The sequence below is a fragment of the Neovison vison genome, chromosome 3 (genome assembly GCF_020171115.1).
Source record: "Neovison vison isolate M4711 chromosome 3, ASM_NN_V1, whole genome shotgun sequence".
Classification (NCBI taxonomy): domain Eukaryota; kingdom Metazoa; phylum Chordata; class Mammalia; order Carnivora; family Mustelidae; genus Neogale; species Neogale vison.
In genome coordinates this window covers 220,405,973-220,420,185 of record NC_058093.1, presented here as the reverse complement: position 1 = coordinate 220,420,185, position 14,213 = coordinate 220,405,973, and the positions used below count along the sequence as shown (strand labels likewise).

The window sequence follows — 14,213 nt, the reverse complement described above, 5'->3', positions numbered from 1 at the left end:
TCAAACTGTGCCTACTTCCTTCCGAGTAGACTCTGAACTTGACCTCAGGGCTTACCCAGAGACCACCCCACAGGAACCACACAGGACCTTTTCACTCACCTTCCTGTAAGTACATGACAGCCTGCGAATAGTTCTGCAAGGCATGATGGGTCCTTCCGAGGCTACTGTATGACACTGTCTTAGCCACCAAGTCATTCATCTGCGCAGCGATGCTCAAGTGCTGTTCTTGATAGACCACGGCCCGCTCAAAGGTGCCCAGGGATTCATAGGTGAGGCCCAGGTTCCCGTAGGCTCGGCCCTGGCAGGTGGGGTTGTTGGTTTCCTCTGCTATCTGCAGATCGAGCTGGTGGTACTGCAGGGCTGTATCATATTCCCCCATCTGCTGGTAAACGCCACCGAGGCCACAGGCCGCATCACTTTCCAGAGCTCGGTCTTTCATCTCTCTAGCAATGTTCAGCTGGCGTTCAAGGCAGGAAATGGCTTGTTCGTAATTCCCTAATTGGCTGTGCAGACTTCCTAGCTCTCCATAGGCCTGGGCTTTATTAAAGGCCTCCCCGAGCTCATGGGCGACCACGAGCCTCTTTTCAAAGCACACAAGGGCTTGCTGCAAGCTCCCCATTGCCCTGTGGGGATGTAGACAGAAAAGCAATGATATTATTTTCTGCAGGTGCAGACATGCTAAAGCCCCCGAGAAAATGAAAAGCATTTGTCACTGTCACTTACTATAGAAGCTCTTAACTCCTCTTCTAGCTAAAATCTATCATGTGCCCTTAGAGTGAGATGCAGGGGAATTTCATAATCTGGAAAGCAATTCAAAAGTCATCCCTTAGTGACCTTCCCAAGAGCTTGAGATTCAATGGGATATACACCCCAGAGGAAACATAAAATATATTAATAGGCACAATGATAGCGAGTGAACTGTTTGGTTCTTTGGGCCTCCCAATTTCCACTACCGCTTAGACTATGTTTTTGAAATCACTTTACAATGGCTATAAATCTTTCACCCTGAGCTTCTCAGAGCACTCTGTGGGTGATGATTTAGTTTGACCCTTGCCCTTCCTCTACTCCAGGAGCCCTAATCCCCTGCTGATCTGGAAGGACCGTAAATTCTGCAGACACAGACACCTTCTTGGGTTCCCCACACTCAGAAGGAAAGCATCACCTTGGCCAACAGTGTGTCTTTTCCGTGCTGCTAAGAGATGACATGGTAAGACTGGGAAGAGCAAGGATTTGGGCAGCAGACCAAGTCAGTTGTGTGGGGCACATGAATTCCTTTCCCTGAGCCTCCATTTCTGGATGATAGTAAATCCCACAGCCCATCGCAGACCATAGTTAAGTGTAGAGTAATACAGGATTGCCGTAAATATTAAGCAAGATATCTCTGCAAGGTGCCTAGCATGATGATGATAGGATTTTTATTTATTCACTTATTTATTCATTTATTCACTCCCACCATCTTCAGGTGGTTTTCCCTAAAAGCAACAAAACGGGAGTCCACGTAATTCGTGGGTATAGATGTGTCATTAATAAACACATTCATATAACGTGAGAGACTTTCAGAAAACATCAGTTGAACTGATGCATTCACCTTTCTCGTTCCCATTATCTCTTTTATCATGCACCTCATGAGGTAGTCGAAGAAGCATTGCATTTGGAGTCAGATAGCCCTGGGTTTGACTCTCAGCTGTCCTTAATTTTTAAGCTGCGTAACCTTGGACATCGACCTAACCCCTCTGGGTCTTAGTTTCTTCCTCCATAATTGAAGGGTAATAATAACCCCGCTAAATTCACAAAATCATTGGGGAGCTGAATAAGATACACTTTGTAGGTAACAAGCCGCCATGCAGACAGTAAGTTGCCTTTACTGTCACAGATGCTTTTTAGTGCATGTGATCAACCACATCTGACCTCTGTCATCTTTACCTGTGCCCATTTCCTAGGCCCCGGTAAGCCTTAGCTTGGTCTTGCATGCGATTCAGACTCTGGGCAACAGATAAATACTGTTCGTAGTACTTGATAGCTTCCTCATAGTCACCCAGGGCCTCGTAGCAATCCCCCAGATTGCCGTAGGCGCGGCCCCTGTCGAGCACGGACTCGTTTCCACTCAGCTGCTGCAGCATGGCCAACTGCTGCTCGAAGTAGCCGATGGCTTCTTCCATCACATTCATGTTCATCTTTGTGATCCCCATGTTGCCGTAGACCTGGGCTTCCAGACTGGGGTCCTTCAGCTTCTGCCCCAGATCTAGCTGCTCTTCATAACACTTGAAGGCCATGGTGTATTTCCCAAGGGCCATGTAGACCGCAGCCAGATGCCCGTGAGCTCTGCACTCCCCCGGCAAGTCGCTCAGCTCCTGATAGACCTCCAGTTCCTGTGTGTGATAACCCAAGGCCTTGTCGTATTTCTGGATCATCCGGTATGCTGTGCCCAGGGCTGCATATGCACTGGCTTCCAGTCTTCTGTCCTTGACATGGTGAGCTAAGCCCAGCTGCTGCTCATAGAATTTTATTGCACCATTTATATCTTTTTTACAGATGAATATATCACCCAGGTTCCCCAGGGCTCGAAATTTAGCCTGGGAATTATTCAGCGACTGGGCTAGGGACAGTAGGTACTTCTGACACTCTTCAGCTTTGCTGAAGTTCAGCAGAGCCTTGAATGCTAGGCCCAAGTTGCAGTAAGCTTTCGCCTGGCTCAACTTGTCATGAAGGTCTTTGGCCAGCGCCAGATCCTGCTCATAGTACTTTACAGCCTCCTGGTAATTTCCAAGGCAGTAGTGGGCATAGCCGAGATTGTGGCAGACCTTCCCTTCCCCTTCCATGTCTTGAAGGTCAGGAGCGAGCCGGAGGTACTGTTCGTAATAGGGGGCGGCCTGGACATACTCCCCCCGAGAGCAGTGGAAGTTGCCCAGGTTGCTGAGGGCCCGGGCCTCGCTCTGGATGTCACGAAGCTCCCGAGCAATGTTCAGGTGGTTCTGATAATGTTGCAGGGCCCGGTCATGGGCACCCAGGGCTTGGTAAGCCACGGCCAGGTTCCCGTGTGTCGACGCCTGTGAGGCCCGGTCATTCACTTCCATGGAGATCTGCAGCTCCTGCCGGTGGTACTTGACGGCCTGGTCGTACATCCCCAGGGCATTGTAGGCATTGCCCATATTCCCATAGGCACGGCCCTGGGCAGCATAGTCACTCAGCTCCTGGGCGATGCACAGGTGCGTCTTGTGGAGTTTCAGAGCGGTATCATAATCGCCTTTCATCTGGTGTATGATTCCTGAGAAAGAGAATAAAGAAACAGAAAAAAGGTTAGAATTACTGATGAGCAGTTTGGGGGGAAAAAGTAATTTGCAACTCAATTTATACTCAAACACAATTCAGATGAATTAGAGAATTTAAAATAACAGAAGGTAGAATTAAATATTTATCAGCGCTCCAGAGGGGAGATAGCTTTCTAAGCTTTGAAGCAACAGAAAAAAAACACAGACAGATTTGATTACAAAATTAAGAGGTTTTGTACTCAAATATATATCTAAAATTAAAAGGCAAACCCGACACTGGAAAATATGTGACACATATATGACAAAATCCAATAGCTATTGTGTATAAAGATTTCCAAGGTTTCACTTGCTCTGATTTTTTTTTAAAAAAAATCTAAAATCAAACTCCAGTTTACTGAAATAAACAAAGAATAGTAAGTGTGAGCAGACAACTCACATCCAAGAAATGCAGAAGTAACCACAGGGGGAAAATGCTAATTTCTTTTAATAATCAAAGAAATGCAAAATAAAGCAACCCCGAAGTACCATTTTACTGCAGCTAAATTAGCAAACAAAAAATTTAAGCAGCACCCTATACTGATGAGGTTGCCTGAAATTGGTAAACACATCAGCTGCTGGACATAAACAGGAATGGCCTATGGAGAAGCAGGATGGCGAGAACCACACACGTGGTCCTGCTCAGACCCGGCAATCCTACTCACGGGAATATAGTCTATGGAAATCATCTGACAAATGCAAAAGCTATTCGCATACCAATCTTCACTGTAGCATTATAGATTAGTGGGAAATCAGAAACATCTTAAATGCAAACACTGGGGAACTGTAGAAGTACATTTTGGTATATCAACTCAACAGAGGATTATGCAGTCATTAAAAGATAATTATGAAGTCTGGGTAGAAAAATGAGGGAAAAGGGTTCTTACAATAATAAGTGGTTAAAAAAAAAAAAAAAGGCCGAAACCAACGCTGCATGCTCCCCGTGACAACAACCAGGAAAATAAGTGTGTGCACATGGACAAGACCTTGAGGGGATTATGCAAAAATAGAAACTGCTTGCGAGGTGATGGGATTTGCATGATTTTCTTCTTCCAAAATTTCTTAGAATTCTGCTTTTATAGTCATTAATAACAGCACTTTAAACAATGCTCACAAACTATGCTCTAGCAGCTAAGGTATTGTTTCTACAAGCAGTTCAAAACAAGATATATCATTGAAATAAAAAAGAGAAAGTAGTTCCAAATAAGGGATATCATCAAAGTAATTGGGAGGCACCTTTATCGAGAACCTGGTTCAATCTGGGGGTGGGTGGTTTGGGGTGTGGAGTCCTGGAAAAGATGGACAGAATCTAGTATGCAAACAGATTTCTCCTTGCCCTTGGATTTGAACATACTTTTCCATGAATCAATGTGTGAGCTTTGCAGTGGTGACCAAAACCCACAGAAGTACAAAAAAGCAAAAACACCAAGCTGGGTTCTTCTTAAAAAAGTCTGAACTAAAAATAGACACGCTGAGAAGCAAGCTGTCAAAATCCAGGCCCCACAATTCGCTTCTGTGACACTTTCACTGACTCACTCACGCGCTGCCCCAGGATTTACTGTGTGTTAAGGCTCGTGGTGGGCAGCAGGGACAAACAAAGGAGATGCAAGTCTGCCCTCAGAGAGTGCGCCGGGTCATGAGGAAGCCGGTCAGGAAATGAATAATGTCAGCACACATCATAAACGCTGAAGTGAGGGGGGCAGAAAGGAGAACATGAAGGCCCCTCTTCTGTCCCCGTATCGTCCCCTGCCTGGGCTGGAGGTCTGCCCTGTCACAGGACTTGCATCCATCTCTGGGCCTGGCCAGCTTTTTGATGTTAGGTCGACTCGGGGTACTGGATACATCATTCAGTCCCTCTGAGCTTTTCATAGTTCGTCTATGAAGTGAGGAAAAGAATCATCTCGAAGCCAGTCTTAGAGGGCAGTAGTGAGGATCAAATGAAATCACGTATGTGTGAGTGCACTGTAACTGCAGACTGGAATTCAGGTATTAGTCACTGAAATTACTATATGCTTCTGCGAATTCTCAAGGTGGTAGAGATTAAACAAACGATGGTAATTATTCTGGGTATTTTCTTAGAGGAGTAAAGTATTGCATAATTTAAAAATAACTAAGTAAATCATGGTCCTCTATACAATGGAATAACATAGTGTCATTAAAAATGGTGAAGTAGGAAAAAAATACCCTGAGTCTGCCCCAGAACAAATGATTTAATTAAAAAATGATGAAGTCGAAGAGGATATATTGACATGGGAAAAATTATAATACATTAATGGAATATATGGTCACAAAACAGTACATTGTAATAAAAACATTAATGGATGTATATACATGTATGTTTACATTTATGTGTCTACATACAGTGTAGACTTTATTTAAATGTTAACAGTAGTAATCTTTGGGTGATAGAACTACCATTTTTTTTCCATTTTGTTTCTCTGTATTTTAAGTGGTTTTTTTTTTTCCTCTAAGGAATGTATAGCACTTGATTTAAAAATTAATGAAAGGATTTTTAAAACTCTGATCCAACAAGCAAAGTAACATTCGTGGGGATTGGGTCTGGTCACGCCCCTGGGCTGGAGATGTCATTGGTATCCTTGCTGGAAGGATGCGGTTTTTCAGAACCTGACTCAAGGTTAGAAACTCTAAGCTACCCAAGAGGCAATACCTTAGCATCACCTGGAACCGCATGAGTGTTGAAAAATGATTAGTGACAAACATTTCAGTTCTGAAGACCTGAATTTGACCTGTATTCCTAAACTGCTTTTATGTAAAGAGAAAATTTTTAGATTTCAATTTCCGGGAATCCTTCAAGGAAATGAATCATTTGCTCCCTCTGTCTTCACTTTCTGCGTTTCTAAAATGAGAGGGAAAAATGTCTGCCCAGACAAGAGTCCGCAGTTAGGAACAGAGCCAGAGCCTGGGGTAGGGGCGGGGAAGGGGCGAGAGCTGGGGAGCCCACATCTCCCTCTGAGCACCTTCTCCCACAGCAAGGCCTTCGCACAGATTTTTTTTTCTTATTCCCTCACAGCTTTTAGATTTCTTTGCAAGTGCTTTTTCTTTTAAGCCAATATGATCATTACTTGGTTCCCAGGATGAGGTTAAAAAGAAACAAGCAGCGTGAGCCCTTCAGAGAAGGCAATGGGGGAAGCTCAGGTAAACTTTCACGCTCCCTGACACCAAGGACACAGGTCTCTCTTGCTAGCCCCCTACCCTCTCCGCTTGTACACCATCCTACAGGAAACTTGCTAAGTATCTGGACGGCGAACTATCATGGAAAAGCAGAACTTTAAGTCAGCAGTTCTGTTTTACAAGCCCGGCTCCTACCTCGTTCAGCTGGGTACCTTTGAGATGGTCACTTTAATTCCATGAGGCTTTCTTCCTTCTTTTTTTTTTTTTTTTGAAGAGAGAGAGAGCACGTGCATATATGCACACATGTGAGCAGGGAGGTGAGGGGAAGAGGAGAGGCAGAGGGAGATGGAGAGAGCATCTGAAGCAGATTCCATGTCCAGCATGGACCCCGATGCAGAGCTTAACCTCACAACCTTGAGATCATGACCTGAGCCAAAACCGAGTCAGTTGCTGAACCGAATGAGCCACCCAGGCGCCCCTCCTTTTCTTTTCTAACTGAAACTTTTTTGGTGTTTTTGTTTTCTTATTAAAGTTGGGTTACGCTATGTCAAAGAAAAGGTATGAGAAACATAATGGTATATATCAGTATGCTTTGTAACCTCCAGCATGGTATCTGAACATGGTACGAGCAGTATTTAGAGAGTGACAGAAAGGAAAAGGAATTCCAGGTTTCCTCTCATGGCCTCAAGAGTCTGGCCTAGTTAATAGGGAGCAGTTGGGATGATAATGGCTACCCAGGGTTCAGTGAGTTGTGAAAGAAACTGCCTGCTGGAGATGGCAAAATGATCTGACCCCCGGCCAGCTTGCCCACACACGCGCCTTCTTTCTCCCCTTCCTCCTCATCTGACACTTCCGAGGCTCTCTAAAGAATCAGGCAGATTCTCAAAAACAAAGACTCCGGACATGAGCAAGCGTAGGAGGCAATGGGCCTGGCTGAGATGGGGATTTCTTTTCATCCGCCCTGCGTCTCTACCGTCCCAGCCTCTCTGCCAGCCTGGAGAATTCTGAACCGAGCATTACACACTCTTGGCAGCCGTTCTCTTTGTTGAGGCAACATAAAAGCGGCCCTGAGAACTGCCAGCAGAGTGACTGCACATGCTGAGGAGATAATCTGCAGATCCTCCTTCCCTTTCGAGACCACAGCTTGATTTTCCAGGGCCGTCACTCAGATGAAGACTTACAGAGAGCCTGTCAGCAGGGGTGTGCTAGGTGACAACGTGCTGCAGGGAGGGGGATTAAATGAAGATTAGTGGGGCAGAAGAGCCTCACAAAGCCGAGTTCCCACAAGGGCGTGCGGAGAAAGGACACACGGATATGGATTTATAGATCACCACGGTGGGCCTCTACCCTGGGGACAGGAATGGTCACTGCCTGGGAATAGTAACACCTACATGAAGTGCTGTCGTGAGCACCCAGGAGATCATGCTCACGAGAAGCCGGCACAGGTGACTCGGACACAGTAAATGCTCAACCCGGTTTGCTTCTTATTATTAACCATTACCAGCAAAGACCAAGGGAGTTGTGATCATGATGGGCCTAGCAGAATTTCTGCTTAAATGAGAACATTTAGTGCTTCCGCAGGAACTTCTGCCTGCTTCTCTCTTGTGAATTCTCTGAAAGGAGGGCCCCAGTGTATTTCCACCAACAGTGGAGGCGCTCTTCTTATTTACTGAAAATAGCATTGCTCTGATTATTGATAGTATGGGATCCAAATGGGGCTTTAAGAGCTCATCGGTCCTTTCTTGAAGCTTTCCAAGAGCTTAGCTTCTGCCCCACCCTAGCCAAAGCCCCAGCCACTCTCAGGAGACACGAGCTGTGGGAGCTGGAAGGGGCCCTCCTATGGTGTCAGCTTATAAATGACAGAGCCCAGGTCCAGTGAGAGGAAGTGAGGTCTTGGCAGAGCTGCGGGAGGTACTCTTGACCCACACACCCTCAGCCGTACCAGCCCATCCAAGATAAGCAGGGGGCATCAAGGAACTGTTATTAATAGAGTCCTAGGTGGGGCGCCTGGGTGGCTCAGTGGGTTAAGCCACTGCCTTCGGCTCAGGTCATGATCTCAGGGTCCTGGGATCGAGTCCTGCATCGGGCTCTCTGCTCTGCAGGGAGCCTGCTTCCTCCTCTCCCTCTCTCTGCCTGCCTATCTGCCTTCTTGTGCTCTCTGTCTGTCAGATAAATATATAAAATCTTTAAAAAAAAAAAAAAATAGAGTCCTAGGTGTAACATGGGCCAGCAGCTGTGCTAAAAGTTCTCATCTATCAGAAACACACCCAGGAGGGGCGCCTGGGTGGCTCAGTGGGTTAAAGCTTCTGTCTTCGGCTCAGGTCATGATCTCAGTTTCGAGGATCGAGCCCCACATCGGGTTCTCTGCTCAGTGGGGAGCCTGCTTCCCCCTCTCTCTCTGTCTGCCTCTCTGCTTACTTGTGATCTCTCTCTGTCAAATAAAATAAATAAATTCTTAAAAAAAGAAAAGAAAAGAAACACACCCAGGAGTATTTAAAGGTGATACAACATGGTTTCCTTTCAAAAACACTCTAGCAGAGGGGGAAAGTGAGCCTGTGTGGGTGGGTGGGTGTATGAAACAAGATTAGCAATGTATTTCTTTTTTTTTTTTAGCAAAATGTTGATAACTGAGTTATGAGTACGTAGGGGTTCGTTATTCTATTCCTTGTGTGTGTGCGTGTGTGTGTGTGCGTGAAACATTCCATAACAGAAAATTAAATCAAATAATCAAGATATGCAGAGAGATCTGTATGGCACATTCTTCTATTGTTCCTTCTGGATCAGGAAACTTCCTCATAGCTATGTCCCGATGTGGATATTTAAGTTCATTTGTCTGTCCGTAGAACCTCAGGAGAGAAAGAAATCAGCTGCTCACTGGCGTGCCTACACAAGCCAGCCTCCACGTCCTTCTCCAGGCTGGGAGGACTCACAGTGACACAGTGTCTTGTCCCACTGCTTTGATTTCTTTACAGACACAATATTTAATTTTACCTTTAATTTCAAAGGCTCCTAATGGATAGGATGACATTTTGTCAGTCCAACAGGCAGAGGTGGTGGGGAGGGAAGGTGTTTCCACCGGAACAGCGGACAAACGTGCTCAATACAAACAGTGCTGTGTACTCACAGCTGCTCCCCCCACGCTCTCCACCAGGAGGAGTGGCCCCAGTTTCTTCCGGGCACCCATTATTTCAGCTCTCTAGGTTCCCCAGATCCTCTACCTCTCAAGTTGCCACACAGAGTTTGTCCACATAGCACCTAAAATATCCCAAGGCTTGGAGTGGGGAGGAAGGGACAGACCTGCTTAGTAAACAGATGGCTGGAATCAAAGGCATGAGAGCAAAGTGCTCTGTGTTAGAAATGCAACCAACTGGATGTTTTATCTCTTTTTCAGGTTACTATTTATTAGCCTAGAGACAAGCTCATTATTTTTGCCAGTGGAGGACAGCAAAGGTACAGAAATTTTTAAATGCAGATAATTTTAAAATTATCTCTCATGTGATTTCAGCTACAAGTATCTTCCTGGTACGAAAGCTTTTCCTGAAAACCAGTGCCTGCCCTTCTACTTGATAATCTCAGGCATACTTCAAATCAATCCTGTGAGGGGCACCTGGGTGGCTCAGTGGGTTAAGTTTCTGCCTTCTGCTCAGGTCATGGTCTCAGGGTCCTGGGATCGAGTCCCGCATCGGGCTCTCGGCTCAGAGGGGAGCCTGCTTCCCCCCCTCTCTCTGCCTGTTTCTCTGCCTACTTGTGATCTCTCTCTGTCAAATAAGTAAATAAAATCTTAAAAAAAAAAAATCCTGTGAGATCACTACTGCAGTCTCAGAGACCCAGAAGTTTCAAGAACTCACTCAGGCCCACACAGCTCCACGTGGCAGAATGGATACTGGACCCTAGGTTCTTCTGACTCAGGAATCCGTGCTTTCACCTGTTCCCCAGAATGAAGCTGGACTGCCTTCTAGTGAAAGGTGGTCATAACTTTGCACCTACTTCTCCTATATTAATGTTCATATACTGTTGTGGCAAACCAATCTCGTGGCAGCTATAAGAGGACAGATTGCTGGTCTGGCTAAATCTGTATCTGGAGCAGTGAAGTGTACATTAGCAGCCCGGAAATGCTAAGAGGTGCAGGAATGCAGTAGGAGGAGGCAGATGTAATCCGTCGTGTGGGCGTCACCTCTGGAGAACTCTCGGGCCATCACGTGTCTCTTCTGCCACCATTTATCTTAATTACATCTGTCTACTCTTTTCTACCCAACCCACCAGGCTCTTCTTGTTCTTGCAAAGGGTAAGTGAAGTTAAGGGGCTCTCATCTTCTGCTTCAACAGCAATTTGAGATGTCTTCTGTGGCACTGAGAGTTCTTCTGTCCCAGATACCAACTGCCCTCCCCTTTTGTTTCATTCCAGAGGAGCCCACTACAGTAGTAAGGTTGAGGAAATCCCTGCACACGCCTTCTCTGCCCCCCACAGACAGACTCCACCGGAAAGTATCTGCCTTTTTCTCCCCAACCACCCCCCCTGCTTTATTGAGGCATAACAGACAAAACTGTATATATTTAAAGTATATAATGTGATGATTTGATATACACATTCACTGTGAGACGATTACCACAATCAAGTTAATTAACACATCCATCACCCTTTTTTGCGGTGAGAATACTTAAGATCTACTTTGTTAGTAAATTCCAAGTATACCTTCAGTATTATTAACTGTAGCCGCCATGCTGTATGTTAGAACCTCAGAACTTACTCCTCTGATAACCAAACTTGGGAGGAAATAGAATGCAGCTGGAAGAGAAACAGAGAGGCCCTATTTGCTCAATCTCTAGCCCTTAAGGCTCTCTTTAGGCTGAATGGAGGCACCGTCCGCTTCTCTGCAGCCCCCTCTTGCCACTGTCCCAAAGGCGTGGGCTGAATGACAGTGACAAGAAGCCAGCCTGGAGCTCATGGAGCCCAGTTACTTCACTGCTTCCATCCTTGGCCCCACTTCCTCCTCCCTCAGAGAGTTAAAAACCAAGACTGCAGGTGAATAGCTCAGAAATTCCCCAGGCCTGTTTGGCTGTAAATCCTAAGGCAGTGGGGAAGATTAATTGTGCCATGAAGTAGGGGAAGTAATAATTAAGCCTATTAAAAAGGAGGTGGCGGGAGAGGGGTGCTCCGGAGATGGATGATGAGGAAGGAAGTGCTAGGCACAGTCATCCCTAACGGCTGAGGCCAGGCCACGGAGAGAGAACTTGGTGGGAAGCCCAGAGCAGAGTGAAAAATTCGCTGGGCCTGCCTGGCCAAGGCCCGCCATTAGTCACTGTTTGGAGAAGGCACAGGGTGGCTGGTTCTCATTCTGGATCACAATAAGAGGAGGGAGGCACCCTCATAAGTTAACAATGCAGAGAATGTTACAGGGAGTTAATTTCAATATGAAACAAACACTTCTTTTGTTTCAAGGTCTGGGGTGGAATCCCTGAAATGCAGAGATAACTGCTTCTGCCTCTCCCTTGAGCTGAGCCTCTAAAAACTGCACCAGTCCCACCTCCCTGGAAAACTTTCTGAGTCCCTCTGGCCAGCAACGAAAAGCGTGGACCCATTTTAAATGGCAGAGACAAACTTTGCCAATCCAACGCCAACCCAGCCATCCCTGTCCAGTGCTCCCTATGCGATCCCAGCTGAGCAGAAGCCCCGCTAGCCCTTCTGCTCGGTCCCACCCTGCCTTGTATGCCTGACTTTCTCAACCCCTTTGCTTGGTTTGGACTGCCTTCCTCCCCCAACTGTGGGAGCCTTCACTCCTGTTCCCTGCTCTGGTTCTCTTCTATATCCAGATGCGTATTTCGTACTCAGGAGAAGTCAGGCGCGGCCAAGTGACTTGTTTTGCCCAACAGAATATGAGGAGAAGCAACGTGTTCCTTCCAGACAGAAGCACTTAAGAGCTGGACTACGATATTCCCTGCTCTCTCTTCCCCTGCCTGCCTGACTGCAGAAGCTATGTGTTCCAGATGGTGCTGCTGGAGAAGAAGGAGCCATGGGAGGCCGGGATTAGTGAGGTGCATCCTGAGTGTTACGTGTACCTGGTAGCTGGTAGCTCCTGTTTTTGACCACTAAGATCTGGGGCTATTGTTACTATACCAGACCCCAGCACATCATCATGGACGTACCATCCAATAACAACCCTCCAAGCCTTTGCTCTAACCTACAATTTTCAACTGTCCTGAGAAAGTCCATGTCAGAGGAGAGACACCTATTAATAGAAGTCTCTGGAGGCACTTTTGAGTCATCCACACCTCTGGATGTCCTGAATCCTAGCCCTGAATCAAGTGAGACCACTGAAATCTATAAATCTGAGCCAAACGAACTTGACCCACACTGAACAGGCTTCAATGAATTGAGGTTTCATCTTAATGCCCTAGGGTTAGTTGCTTTTTAAATTCAAGTCTATTATTAGAAAAAGCACCCTGAAATCTCTTATAATCTTCGCTACTAAAATTTTAGTTACATTATAGGTTTTGTTACCATAATCCCATATATAAAATGTCTCTTGAAAAATTTCTTTTAGGATTCAGCTTTCCTTCCCCTAAGGAATTCTATGCTCCCATCTTTTGGGTAATAAGAATTATGTGTTTCTTTTTTTTGCTTTGGCCACAAGGAAGCTCTCACTTAAATATGAAACTCTAATATAACAACCATGTTAAGCCTCTGTTTGGGCTCTTTTCCCTGACCTTAGTTTCCTACTTTTATTTCCCTGATCTTGGTTTTGTATTTCTATAGCATCATCATTTGATATGGTAAGCTAAGTAAAATCCTTTATAGAATGAAACACATAATAGACAAGCAAGAAAGAAAAATCTCTTACATCTGTTATGTGCTCAGCTGACTTGGCCTCAGTGATCTGCCTACCCCTCAGCTTGCCATTTCTCCACTTTGCTGCTATTTGTTTTGTGGGCCCTGTCCTACCAGCTTTAATAACCCTGCAGTGCCGGTTGCTTGACACGGTGCTTTATGCTGGACAGACGCTGTGACCAGAACTGTAATCTCCCTATTCCTGGCCCTGCCTCTTCACTGTCTCATGCTCTCAAGAAAGTAAATACTTTTCCTAGCCTCTAGTTTGCCCCTACCTCGGATGACAATCAGGAAGATCAAATACAAGTAAATGATGAGGTATGACACTCTGTTTTCCAGGGGGCGGGATTATTCCATACAGCTTCAGTGACCACAGTCCTCAATATTACAAATAACAAAATCAAAATAGGCCACTCCTTTTACTATAATTTTACTACAGAGTGTAATTTGTTCTAGGTCTTAGATGCCATCATATTTCCAAAGTGAGCACACCGAAGAGAACTTGGCAACACCTCATTTCATCCAAGAAGGATGCAAAATTATGGGCTCTGAGAATATTATAGTCAAGCTTTGCAGGTGACATGAGAATGGGGCCCATTTCCTGAAGGGTTTCAGTGTCTGCATGTCAGAGAAGAGACTCCCCTCTCCCCAAGGACATTTGAATATGAGATGGGGCATTTTTTTTTTTTTTTTTTTTTTTATTTGAGAGAGAGAGACAGTGAGAGAGAGAATGAGCGAGGAGAAGGTCAGAGAGCGAAGCAGACTCCCCATGGAGCTGGGAGCCTGATGTGGGACTCGATCCCGGGACTCCAGGATCACGCCCTGAGCCGGAGGCAGTCGTCCAACCAACTGCGCCACCCAGGCGTCCCGAGATGGGGCATTTTTGATTGTCACACTATCTGGGAGTCCAACAGCCTGCGCCATGTGGGAAGACTCCAGCACAATGAAGAA

The 14,213-nt window shown here is 45.9% G+C and overlaps 1 protein-coding gene across 2 annotated transcripts in view; it reads right to left on the bottom strand.

Annotated features, from left to right (window-relative positions):
- TTC28 (tetratricopeptide repeat domain 28) overlaps positions 1-14,213 on the bottom strand; it is a 424,481-nt gene that overhangs the window by 111,895 nt on the left and 298,373 nt on the right. For both annotated transcript variants that reach the window (XM_044244012.1, XM_044244011.1), the window contains exons 6-7: positions 1,924-3,265; positions 100-623 (exon numbers count right to left, since the gene is read on the bottom strand). In XM_044244012.1, coding sequence (XP_044099947.1) covers positions 100-623; positions 1,924-3,265 — 1,866 coding nt within the window. The remainder of the gene's footprint in view (positions 1-99; positions 624-1,923; positions 3,266-14,213) is intronic.